This window comes from Alnus glutinosa, chromosome 7, assembly GCF_958979055.1.
Source record: "Alnus glutinosa chromosome 7, dhAlnGlut1.1, whole genome shotgun sequence".
Lineage (NCBI taxonomy): Eukaryota > Viridiplantae > Streptophyta > Magnoliopsida > Fagales > Betulaceae > Alnus > Alnus glutinosa.
In genome coordinates, this window is record NC_084892.1 from 23,916,761 (window position 1) to 23,930,715 (window position 13,955).

General features: G+C 34.5%; 1 protein-coding gene across 2 annotated transcripts; it reads left to right on the forward strand.

Annotated features, from left to right (window-relative positions):
* Positions 1 to 10,672: 10,672 nt before the first annotated feature.
* Positions 10,673 to 12,760, forward strand: LOC133872801 (actin-depolymerizing factor 1-like). 2 transcript variants are annotated; one of them, XM_062310416.1, is made up of 3 exons: positions 10,673 to 10,833; positions 11,822 to 12,087; positions 12,175 to 12,760. In XM_062310416.1, the coding sequence occupies exons 1-3, from the start codon at positions 10,831 to 10,833 to the stop codon at positions 12,323 to 12,325; spliced, it is 420 nt and encodes a 139-aa protein (XP_062166400.1). In that variant the 5' UTR covers positions 10,673 to 10,830; the 3' UTR covers positions 12,326 to 12,760. The 2 variants fall into 2 exon arrangements, with proteins under 2 accessions (XP_062166400.1, XP_062166399.1); XM_062310415.1 differs by lacking the exon at positions 10,673 to 10,833 and adding an exon at positions 11,506 to 11,652.
* Positions 12,761 to 13,955: the final 1,195 nt, after the last annotated feature.

A 13,955-nucleotide genomic window follows, 5' to 3' on the forward strand; every position in this document is an offset into this window, starting at 1 on the left:
AAGTCTTTGCCGTGAGACCCATGACTTGGAGGACAATTCATATGTTGCTAGCCTGCGTAGAGAGAGTCAGAAGTTGAAGAGTGAAGACCAAAGAAAAGAAGAAAAAGAAGAAAAGAACTAAGGAAGTCAAATCATTTGGGACCACTTGGCTCAAAAGAAGGAATTCAAATAATGATAAGATTTTAGAAGATCAGAGAACCACCTTAAATAAAGGAGGAAAAATTGGACAAAATATATGGTGGATCACGTCTCTCTGTTGTTCAATTATCTGCTACTTGTGTAGCGATAAAAAGGGAAAAACGTGGAACCGAATAACTATCTTTGTTCTTATTTTTCTTGAGAGTTTATTTTATTTTGCTAGGTTGATGTTTAGGACCTTAATGATGGAATTTATTTTCATAGTCATGTGTAGATAAATCTCTAGCTTAGGCTAGGGGTGAAACTTTTAATGAAATTATAGTATTTATTCTCCAACTCTTCTATGGTTTTTAATGTATAATCTTTTTAATTGATTGCATGATTTATTTTAGAAAATAGTTTTTGTCCTGTAAAATTCATTGATTCATTGTTAACTACGGATACAGTGAATGCTTGGAATTCCTTACGAATCAAATAACAAATTTTGCCTAACGAAATCAATAAATATTTAGATTAATCTTGTAATGATATTTTCTCTTTGTGATCACTGCTCTATTTTTTGATGGGCTTTGATTCCTACACAACAACACCACGACAACTGCCCCACCTCCATGTGAAGGGGTGTTGTGCAGTTGTTGTGGTGTTGTTGTAAATTTATCATTTTCCTTTTTCGATTGGGTGCACTCCTTAGTTGCCTCTCAATTGAGTTATAAAATGAGTTGAGGAATAAGTATTACAGTTTTATTAAAAGTAAAACCCTAATGCCTTAGCAGTTTTTTTTAATTGTTGTTTCCCTTATATCTTTTATTGCTTTCTATAAAAATCATTCAACCAAATCAATTGTCCCATATTTTTCCTAATCTTATTTTGTTAGTGTTATTTGTTTCCTAAATCCCTGTGGTTCGACACTCAGACTCCCGATAATTTATTAGTAAGCAACAACCTGCACTTGGGATTGCACACTTAAGTTGTCAACACCAATGAAGTAAATATGTTTATATTTGACATATTCCTTAGTGTTCATATATCTTTGTGTCAGTCATGTGTCTCTCAAAATTGTCTTTTTTCCATTTCATTGAGAATAACATTTTCCTTGAGAATAACCTTTTCCTTGAGCCAAAAATTGAACCCTTTTCTGTTTCCTTTTTTAAGTCTATTGGCTTTCGAGACATTATCAATTGGATGAGGTAGCTTGAAACCTTCAGCACCACCTCAAAATCTGCCCGGATTAGTATTTTTCGGACCCAACCCATCTTAACAACTATACCATAGTGCGCAAACCATCCTTCCGTCTCAAAACATCACCTTAACTTCCCTTTTTGCGTTTTGTAGGATCAATAATACTTTTTTATGTTGATTCTGCAATATAATCATAAACTTTATTTTGATGAGGCAGGTAATGTTGTTGAATGAGCATTATGAATCTCGCACAATTGTGTTATGTGTTTTAATTCTTTTGAATTGTCCTAAAAGATACCACAACAACATATATAACAAGAGGCCGGAAATTTTTCGTATATATATATATATATATATTTTTTTTCTTAAAAAAGACAGAGGGATTACAAAGTATACATGAGCAACAACACCTATAGTGACATGGTCGGAGAAGGATAAAAACATGTTATCTCTTTCATAATATTTTATTTGCCTACGAACTGTTATCGGCTAGTTTTAAGGCATTTTATCACTACATATTTTTTTTACAAGTTTTATAATAATAAATCTTTGTGGAAACTTATATGTTCATTGCACTATTGCATGAGTTTTATAATTCTTTTAATAACATTCTGTTAATGAATTATGATAATATAAAATCATTTTATTAATTTATTCTATTAAAATATAGTTTTTTTTTTTTTTTTTTTTGAACAAATAGCATGTGCTATTTAACTTCTAAGAGCCCAAAGGCTACATCGTGAGCAATGAGGGACATACCCCCCACACACTCTTAAGTCAGAAGGATCTGACTTAAAAAACAATTATAAATGTAGAATCTCAAATTTCACTAAAATTACAATCAGCCCCCTAACAAAGAAAATTCTAGTAAAACTTGAGCCACACATAAGCAATTGTACCTAGAAACAAGAGAATACACAACACAACTAGCAAAAAATACAATCCAAAAACTTCAGAGGGGAAGCACTGTTTTCGCCGGAGACCGGCGCGTGAACAACACGCGCCACTCCCGAAACCGCCAGCCAACAGATCGGCCTCCCAGTGCCCGACCGCCGCCTTTGCACGGCGAAAAAACGCCGGAACGAGACCTCCACGCGTCGGTCGAAGAGAAAACTTCACTGGCACGTGACAATCACGCGCCGATCACCGATGATCCTGACAGCCGGAAACAAACAGCAGCGGAGCAAGAAGACGCCAGTGAACCCATCTGGGCGGCACGTGTCTCTAGAAAGCCAATGAAAAAACGTAGATCTAGCATCAAAAGTTGAAACAGTTTAAGCACAAAAACGCTCCACCGGCGAGACAAAACGAAAACAAGAACACCCCGCCGGATGCTTCGGGAATGACCTCCTGCCAGAGAACGAGAAGAACAGAAAAGAAAACAAACACAAATAACACAAAACTCCAGAGCCCAGAGGACTCGGAGAACAAAACTCCACAGCCTAAACGACTGGGAGAAAGACTACCTTCCCCATGGTACATACCATGGAGGAAGCAAAAAAATTCCACCGGGGAAGGGAGGCTTAGAAGCCCCCCTTCCCGGCTATCAACAATTTGCTAGTTTATTTATTTCTAAAAGTGTGCATTAATTAAGGTATGGGTGGGCATTCTTTGTCATATTTTTTTTAAAAAAAAACAAAATTATTAAAACATTTCAAAGAAAAGGGAATATATGTGGATTTTCACATCTCTAAAAAAGAATTTACATTCCCAACAAATGATCATTGGGAGGGAATCCACATTCCTTTGGGTATATGGATTCCCTTCACTTAAGTGTAACTAAACATCCTAATCTTTTAGGATTCCCATGGAAAGATTACCTCAGTCTAGAATCTAGATACCCAATTAACGAGTTTGACTTCTCTAGCATATTTATTTCCCAATGAATCATTCCTTTTAAGTACTAGACCGGGCTATGTGTTGGGCTAATGTGGGCCTCTCCTAGCTGACAGCTGTTTGTGGCCGATTGGGTTGATAGTCAATATTGCTGGGCTTCTTCTTGAATGTTGAGGAGAGATGTTGTTGGGCCTCCTGTGTTGAACCTAAATATGATGCCTTGTGGGCTTCTCCCCCATCATGTTACCCATTCGGGTGATGAATCATAGACATAACCACTATCTTTGCATGGTGGTCGCGCTTATATAATTGTTGAATCTCTTAATGTCATTGAGGGACCGATGGTCTACCTCAGTTCATATTAAGTAGCCAACCGTTCAATAGCTTGCTACAAAACCTATCGCCCTGTTCTGGATGTCCGTTCTGTTTTGATCGGCCACTTAAGCGAAATGTGATTTGGGGGTATATGACCACATATTAGCCGATTGTCCACTATAATATGATATTGGGTACATGATCGTATATCGACCAAGTGCCCAATATAAACTAGTCTCGGGGTAACATTGCCATATACTAGCCAATTGCCCAATGTAATATGATATAGAGTACATGACCATATACCGGTCAATTGTCCAATATAATTTTATATGAAGAATATGACATATACTAGCCAATTGCCCAATTAATACAAAAGAAGGTAGTAGCACGTGTAGCCCAGGGACGACGCGTGGCATACACACGTTGTAACAAAGGACTTTGGTAGAAGGAGAGGTAGCCAGAGATGGTGGAGGAGGGGCATGTGGCTTGTGTGGGTGGAGAGGTTGCAATAGAAACACAATGACTGCAGAGAACATAAAGGTTTTTGCAGGAGGAATTAAAAATGGGGAGTTTTAAGAATGCATGCACACCCATGTTACTTGGGAAAAAGAGGATATGAATATGACTCAATAATTAAAAAAAGATAAAAGAATTATATATGATTCTTACTTGGGAAAAGAGGATATATATGATACCTTGATTAACAAATTTTTAATGATCAGTATGGATGCTTTGTCAAAAACCGATCGAACATTCATTGCACGCACGTATCCATACGTTATCAATTATATATTTTAACCATGCAAAGAGCAAGGGGTCTCTTATTGCATGACTGCACCACTCAGAACCCCATTCAATGTTCGTCTTGCAAATACATGAATCTTCCTCCCACTATCACGTGTTGGAACTGTTTTTTACGGTGAGATCCGCGTGACTAGGACAACAAATTTGAAAAAATTTCAATCGGTTATGTACATGTGTTATTTGTGCATACATGGACCGGGGTCAAGTACAATTTTAAAAAAAATTGAGATTCTTAAATTATGTGAATTTAGATCGTTTCATGTATCGAACGACATGAAAAATGTTATATATTAAAAAATGTGACATGTTAATAATGAAAATTAAGTATATTTTTATCAGGTTTTTTTACATTATGTCATATAAAAGTTTGGAACAAAAAACTGTATTTTGGTTTATGGTCCGTTTGGGTTTGCGATTTCAAAAAGTGCGATTTAAAAATAGCGATTTTAAAATGTGCGATTTAAAAAAGTGATTTTTAAAAACGCAGTTAAGTGTTTGGCAAAATCGCAGTTTGACCTTTAAAATTATAGGTTAACCTTTTAAAATACTGCGTTTTCAAAAAAGTACCACAGTGCTTGCGATTTGAATAAGCACTTTTCTGTGTTTTCAAATCGCAATTTTTAAAAAACGCAGTTTTCAAACGGTTCATTTTCTGGGATTTGGTTTAAAATCGCATTTTTTCTTTATAAAATCACAATCTCAAACGCACCCTAAAGAATAGGCATCTCTTCAAAAGTAAAGAAAAAGCCTTTTGAATTTTATTTTATTTTTGTTGCTTCGATAACATGTCATATCTTTAATATATATGTAGCATTTTTTACGTCATTCAATATAAAAAACGACTTGAATTTACATAATTTGAGAATCTCAATTTTCAAATTTCTTTAAAATTATAGAAAATCCTAATCCGTATGTACAAATATCATTTTCCTTATGTCAGTGTGACCATAAATGCTAACCCTTTGGAATTGCATCTTGCGCAAGATATTGCCCATAAATCACGGTGCACTGGATAACCCTTTCAGATAAAACCTTACCATATAAAAAAAAGTCAACCATATTCTTTGCAATATAAATCTAGTGTTAACTCCCACCGTCTCTCTCATTCTCATCACCTTCCTTTCACATTCTCCGGTCCCCAATACTTTTGGGGCGTTGCTTCTTATCAGCTTGCGTTAAAAGAAGAAGAAGAAGAAAGAAAAAAAATGTCCCAGAAAGTTGGCCGCCACCAAAGGAAGGCATCGCAGAGTGTGTTCATGTCCTTTGACGACCTTTCGGCTCCTCCGGATCCTCCTTCAGACAATGCTGCACACAAGGCTGTTCCATTACCACCCAATCAGGCTCAGCCACCGCAGCAGATTGGTGCCCATCTCCCCATCACTCAGGCATCGGCAACGGAGGAGTCTCTGTCGAAAGACGATAAGAAACTGGCCGGCGAACTAATTAAGTAGTGTTTTCTATTTTAATTTGGATGAATGCCTTTGCACCAAAAAAGAAGTCTGTTTTTGTTTTGTCACTGCTCATATATGTGTTGCTTTTTGATAATCATGTGGTGCGTACGTTATTTTAAGGTTCATGGATATGCAACCTGTTTAATTTAGTGGTGTCCATGGGGCGGATAACCTCCTGCATTCGTTATTCATTCTTATTCAGTATATATAATTTATTATCTGCATAAACGAATATGAACGTGGTTAACAAAAATCAATATCTGCCATGGATAAAAAAAAAATAAGGGTGTTTTTTGTAAGCATTGATTACTCTTAATATTTTGAGGTCGTATCCATCATCCATTTCTTTATCAGTTTTACATATTTTTGGTGTTGTATTATATTTTTTAAAAAATCAATCAAAATTATTTTTAAAAGCTTTTAAAATGAGCTCATTACCCGTTTGCGGATAACAAATAAATAACCATAATAACCGTGCGGATGCGAATAGTAAAAAAAATAAAATTGATGCGAATGCGAATATCTAAAAGTGATTTCTGTATTTTACGAATGCAAGTAGAATATTACAAATAACTATATTCACGTCAGTATGTACACTCTAGTTTAATTGGTCATTCAATTGATGATGGAGACATAGCATTTTAATTAACGAAACCATTGATTGTGGTAAGTTAATTTATTATTGTTAACTTATTCTCGTTCAATCGTCAAATGTGACTGAAAAATGTAATTGAATGATTCAACATTTTTCCTCGCACAATTTGTTACGAAGTATGTATAGAATGACTTCAACGTGTTGGAGTTAATTAGAAAAAGAAAAGGAAAAAAACGTGTTGGAGTTTTTTTTTTTTTTTTTTTTTTTTTTTAGGGGCTAAATAAAAGCGGTTAAATAATGAATTCGGGCCCTTATCTGAGTTGTATATATAGCGTTTGGGTGACGAGGCTGTATCAGATGGATTTTCGACCCAAAAAAAAGAAAAAAACACAACCTTTTGAATTTTGTCGGGGCTATACAAGTTTGCTTTGATGATTTTATATTGGGGCTTTTATTTATTTATTTATTATTATTATTATTTTTAAGAAAGGGTAAAAGGACAGATTAAGAGATTCCTTATAATTTTAAATAAATTGTACACCTTCAAATTATAAAATTTAGATCGTATTTAGACATTGAAACACTTCAAAAACATTATCTTTTAAAGGGATGCATGTTAATAAGGCAGCGAAAAATAATTTTCCTTCCAAATGACTTTTTCTTTAGTTTTTGTAGATACGTTTTTTCTTTAAAAAACTAAAACACAATTTTTTGCTTAAATTTTTTTTACAACGTAGAGAATAAAAACCTAATGAAAATATACTCAATTTTCAACTGAAACATACAATTTTTTTAATAAGTAACATTTTTTAATTGTTTCGATGTTTAAAAATAATTTAAATTCTGTAATTTAAAAATCTACTATTACTTTAAAATTGTAAAAAAATCCTAATATAAGAAACGGACAGTAAGACGTTTGCCCCCACTCGCTATATTACAATTGGGAAATGTTAAGCATTTTAATTTTTTTTTTTTTCTAATACTCCGTTTGTTTCGGCGTAAAATAATTTCAACATTTTAAAGTGTTTGGTAGGGACGAAAATAATGGTCAACGAAAATCATTTTCGATTTGACCGTAAAAGCTTCTTTAATTTTTGGAAAACGATTTACGGTTTTTAAAACCATAAATCATTTTCCGAAATTAAACTTTTAGTCATTCCACGCATGTTTGATATCCGATTGTCGGAATCCAGCAATAGTCAGTTGTCGGAATTCAGGTGGCGCCAGAATCTGGCAACATTCGGCCACCGTCTCCGGATGTCGGCAGGCCAAATTCCGACCGAAACTGGTCGGAATCTGGCCATGGTTAGAAGCCGGTCGGATCTGGCCAAAATGGTTGGAATCCGACTGGATCTAGACGGGTTCGGCCACTGATTCGATCGGATCTAGACGAATCCGGCAATTGATCTGACCAGATCTGGCCAAAATGGCCAGGATCCGGCCGAATCTGGAGGAGTCCAGCCTAAATCCGGCCAAACATGTTTGATGGAATCCGGCAACGGCGACCGTACGTTGCAGGATTCCGGCAATAGTTGCATTTTTGCCTTTCGTAATTTTTTCGTGAGCACCAAACGCTATAAAATATTTTTGAGAAAATCATTTTTTCTGAAAATGATTTCGACGAAAGTATTTTACGATGAAAACCATTTTATGTCGAAACAAACGGTGCATAAAATTTGATTTTCAAATGATGTATCACAATTTCATGTAATTTATTATTTTAAAAAATGTGTCAAAAAAATTATTTATAAACAAAATTTTAAATTTTTTTTTGAAAAGTCTAGTATTTCTCTTTAGAATTTGCCCGTGCACGTGAAATTCCATTGGTGGTTGTCAAATGTACCAACTTTAGAGAAGATTAGAAAAAATCTTGCTTTCTTAATAAAAGAGATGAAAAAGGGAGAGGGGGAAAAGAAAAAGGTGTCGATCGATCCAATGACTTTTCTTTTTTCTTTCTTTCTTTCTTTTTCTTTTTTCTTTTTTCTTTTTTCTTTTTTAAATAATAATAATAATAAAAAAAATTTAAAAAAGAAAAGAAAAAGAAGTGATCCAATGACTTTTTTTCAATATGTCAATGAACCCTCTTTGAGGGTACCATTTCACCTACTTTCATATGATTCAATTATTGGAAGCACTCTCTTTTTTTTCTTTTTCGTTTTTTTCCTCTAAATTGTAAGTAATTATTGAAACACTTGTAACCTTGATAGAAGCTTTAAAATTACATGATTATCTTGAAGAATAAAATAATTTAAGTTAAATATAGGTAGCGTTGCATTGACGCAGAAAGAGCATCTTGATGGACCCAACATAATTGAAATTAAAGTTGAGAAATGGCCGAGGAATGTATCCGAATTGGACACTATCAATCGCAATGTCAACGGCCAACAAATATACGTCTGTATGTACTTGTACACCAGCTGAGCTCACCAAGCCAACCCTTATTAGCCTTAGCTCCTGTAAGCGGCGTCCCAACTTTGGAGGCTTTTTCGTCTTTTCAGAAAAGTTTTTTTTTTTTTTAATTTTTTTTTTGAGCATCTCTTTTTTTATTCTCTCTTTATTGAGAGGGGAGAATGCTAAAAATAAATTTTTGAAAAAATCTCACTTAATCTTATTAAAAGTTTAAAAAATTTTCAATTTAGTGTATCAAATTGTTTATTTTTTGCAATGTCGCACATCGCAAAATTAGTAAAATGACCTTTATACTCTTAAAATTTTTATAAAATTTTAAATTTACCCTTTACTAAAATTTTTAAAAATTATTATTCATTATTATTTTTTTTTTAAAAAAAAAAAAGTGATCCATGTTGGATCACGACCAAACCCACGACATGGTCGGGTGGTGATCCTGTCGTGTGTCACACCCACTACACCTATTTTTTTGATAAATTAAAGTATTTTAGGAATTTCAGACTCCTTCATTAACAGAAAATCTTAACAGATGTGTGAAATTGTAAAAAATATTAAAAGTTTGATAGACTAAATTGAGAGTTTTTAAACTTTGGTGAATAATTGCAAATATCATTAAAGTTTAGAGAATTAAGTAAAGTTTTCTCTGATTTTTTTAATTTTATTTTATTTACAATTGATAAGTGAACAATACTTACTAAATTTGGTAAGCACTAAAGTAGCACACCATTTTTTTTTTTTCCAAATTGTTGAACCGAATGTAGCTCATTTTGCTCGCATTTTCACATCTCGACTAATTAAAATAACATTTAACCAATACGATGAAAATGTTCTAACGGACCTTTAAAGGCGTGTGGTCTTTTATTTATTTATTTATTTATTTTTAATTAACGAAGGTAATATTAGTTTCTTTTACCTATTCATACAAGGATTAAAAAATAAACGTTACTTACAAAATAAAGTTATTAAACAATAAACATTGTACTAAAATCTAAGAATCACATTTTACTTACAGAAGATTTTGTTACTCAATATAGAATATCACTATCTCCACATAATGTTGTCTAAGTGTATGTTTAGTTTAATAATTTTAAAATGTGTGATTTGAAAAAATAATAATTTTAAAACGTAGTTAATAAAAATGTGATTTTTAGAAATGTAATTAAGCATAGATAAAATCACGATTCAACATTTAAAATCGTGCATTTTTAAAAACACGCTTCTTTATATGCAATTTAAAAACATGATTTTTTTCACATTTTAAACCACATTTTTTTTTTATATGTACTCTTAAATGGAACACTTTTTGTAATTTTATCTAAAGATGTACTATTCACGTGCAAAATTGCTAGGTAAAATGCACCCTAACCCAAAATAAAATATTATACCAAAAAGCCACAATTTTTTTTTGAGAAATGATTCTTTACCACCTAAATATACAACTTTTCACCACCTTGTCTATGTGGCAAGGTGGTCCCTCATTTTATTTTATTTTTTAAAAATAAAAAAAAACTCTAAAGTTAGTAGGGGACCACCTTGCCACATAGAAAAGGTGGTGAAAAGTTGTATATTTAGGTGGTAATGAATCATTATTCTTTTTTTTTTTTTTTATAAATAAAAAGCCACAATTTGGATTCAAACTAAGTCGGCCCCTTATTTTTGTTGGAATACTCTGTTTTTTTTTTTTTTGGTGTCTATGACTCTATATTGTGACTATTGTCCATTTGTCCTTACGTCCAAGCAAAAAAAAAAAAACTCACAACAAGCGACGTCGTTTCGCAGTTGATCTTTAGCCGGCTCCACTCCAGAGCGAGCCGACTCATACAATCCAAACTCCAGAGCGCAATTGCATTTGCGGAGACGTAGACAACTACGATGGCGTCAATCCATTGGTCGAACGGTAATCCACACGCTCCTATCGTAGTCGTATCCCACGATACTAATCCTTAGCACACAGGGATCCACCAAATTGCAAATTATAAAGGGCTTCAACGGATTTAGCAGAGAGCCTTCGTCGGAGGGGTCTCTTTGCTATATCTTCTCCTCCTCCTCCTCATTCTCGATCGTGTTCTCTATCCAGTGCGCTCAAAAGAAACGAACGAAATGGTGAGTCTTCTACTCTTATCTTCTTCATTTTGCTCCGCTAGGGTTATGGCTTCACTTGTACACTCCCGTTTGGTTGCTTAGAAATCTCGGGAAATTAGAAAGAGAACTCCGATTTCTATGATTTTATCTTCCGAGTCTTCGTTTTACTGTTCTCGCGGTTTCTTATCGACCAAACGGATCTTTGTTTTTTCTTGAAAAGTTTTCGAAGTCGGTGTTTGATCTGTGGTTGATCTGATTATCGGAACTGAATTGGTTCGAACTTTTGAAATCTGTGTGGATTTATACGTCGTCACCTGTTTGGTTGTGCTTCTTTAGCTTGCAGATCTGATTTGTTGCGATGTTTATGCTACGAATCGCGATTTCTGTAGCGGATTGTGGATCTACTGTCATTAGCCAATGGATCGTGCTGACTTTGCTGTGCATTTTGTTTGTATATTCTTACTAGATTAGATTCTTCTATGTTTGTTGTCCTGGGACAAAGGACTGCGGCTGACTTTGATTGCGTGTTAGATTTTATTACTGTTCTGGGTTTTGGATGATTTAGAGTATTTTAGTGATTGTTATGGAAGTATATGCTTGTTTAATTTTAATTTTATGTCGGTTTCCGGTTTTTTCTACCTTAAGCGCAACTAGGCTGCTTAGGAAATGTAAAAGGGTTAGGAGACCAATTTGTTATGTTGGAACTGTCCATTTCCGCATGGTTGAGTTGATTTTTTTTCTTCCTCTTTTTTTGTGTGGTTGAAAGAAAGGATGGATCAAGCTAGGCTAGAATTATTTGTATTGTGGTTGATCGTCCTCTGTCATCCCAACAATCAAATGGTGGGTAATAGAATTTAATTTCTTAATGCTTACAATATTTGGGAATGCTAATTTTGTTGTTTTATTTGAAAAAAATATGTTAACGTTCCACTTATATTGTTTGTGCCCCCAATGGGTTATTAAATTGTGTTAACTATTTTATCTCTATGATGGTCATGCAATTCGTCAGGCCAACGCAGCTTCTGGTATGGCTGTGCATGATGAGTGCAAGTTGAAGTTTTTGGAGCTTAAGGCAAAAAGGACCTATCGGTTCATAGTTTTCAAGATTGAGGAGAAGCAAAAGCAGGTTATTGTGGAGAAGGTTGGTGAGCCAGCCCAAAGTTACGAGGATTTCACTGCAAGCCTTCCTGCTGACGAATGTCGTTATGCTGTCTATGATTTTGACTTTGTCACGGCAGAGAATTGCCAAAAGAGCAGGATTTTCTTCATTGCTTGGTAGTCTTAATTATCTAGTCGTTAATTGACCTGTGATGCCATGTTGTTGGTCTTTATATGTACTTATGACTTTCATGTTCTATGAAGGTGTCCTGATGCATCAAGAGTTAGAAGCAAGATGATTTATGCAAGCTCCAAAGATAGATTTAAGAGGGAGCTTGATGGAATTCAGATCGAGTTGCAAGCAACTGATCCAACTGAGATGGGTCTTGATGTCATTAAGAGCCGCGCCACCTGAATTCAAATAATAGGCCTTGCAACAGGGAGTTCCTCCCTTCAGCCCTTCTTTACTTCAGTGAATTGTTTATAGTTTGTGGGATGGTGAACTTGGCGAATTATGGTATCAATTTCCAAGTTTTGCCGCAGAGTCTTTTGTTCATCTTGGACAATAGTCTCTGGTTTCTGATATATCATGCGATTTGTTATCTACAGAACTTATGTACTATTGAGTGGCTTTTCAAAGTTCTATTTCTAGCCGCTAATATGTAACTGTTTGTGGGGGGTTAGACGACGCCTTTAGTTCATTTCAAGTTTTAAATTGGTCCTGGTCATTTAACTCTGGAGTGCTAAAGGGAAATATGGTTTTAAGACTTATCAAGTTGATGATTTACTGGCTTGTTTTTGTATCACAGAGATAAATATATCAAGAGAACTGATATTTTGTTCTTGCAAACCTGTTTGAGTTTTTTGGCTTATTGTTTGCGTTGTGTTGCACATGTAAATGTCGGTTTATTGTCTTTAGTCTTTCATGGTTTTTCTCCATTTCAGTTGCCTCTTTCATGAGCAAATCGAGTTGTGCGTTGGTATTGGTTGAGTTCTATTGTCCCACCGCTTGGTGCGGCAGAGATATGCTTTGCCTAGGTAGGTGTTAATGATAATTGAGCTTTCATAGTCAATATTCAATTTCACTGTTCATTATACTTGCCACTGTCTCAATGGATCAGAGTAGCGATCGTGTATTTATGTAGATGACATTTTGATGGAGTCTGATTGTTTTGCCGTTTCTACCAATCGATTGCTCTCCCTTGATGGATTGTCCATGTATATGAAGGAAGAGGTATGGGCCCATCTTCATTAACACCTTCGGGTGAGAGCCAAAAGCAGAATTTTGAGAAGTCAAGCAAAATTGAAATTTGAAATTCAAGAAAGAAAGTTCCATGAACCAAAATTGAAAATATCCTCCAAAGAATGAATACCAGAAGCGAGAAAGAAAGAAAGAAAACCCATGAATCAAAATTGAAAATTAAGAATATTTCTAAAGAGAGAAAGTAGAGAGAGACGAGGCAAGAACTTTATGAACTTACGTTACGGGTGCTGTAGCAGCGGGGGTGTTGTTCGTTTGGCAGTAGTGGTGGCCTGGTGGGTGGAGGTGTTTCTTTTCTTTAAAGAAGAGAAAAGGTAAATAGGGATTTTTTGTTGACGAGGGATAGAAAAAGGAAAAAAATTGGGTGATTTCATAACACTTTGGTTGTTTCATGCTGAAGTATCATCCTCTCATAAGAAAGCAAAAAGGACTTGGTTTATGCCAAATCCGTCTAGAGGTTATTCTCTAGAAGATAATATGATTGGCAGTGCATGAAAATGTAGAGTACATTTTAATAGAAGACATTAGAGCTCTGGTAGTTATCCTTGATGATCTTATTAGTTTACAAAAAAAAAAAAAAAAAATTAAAGCAAATTTGGCTGCACATATCGTAGAGGTATGGTAGTAACGCATTAAAGTAATAATATCAATTAGGGGGCTTTACAAGTCATTAGTTAATCTAAAAAATCTGATGTGTCAAATCGAATTGGATGATATAAATATCAATACGAGGTTTTATTGAGAAAATTTATAAAATTTACAGCATTAGAAGAAAAACATATAA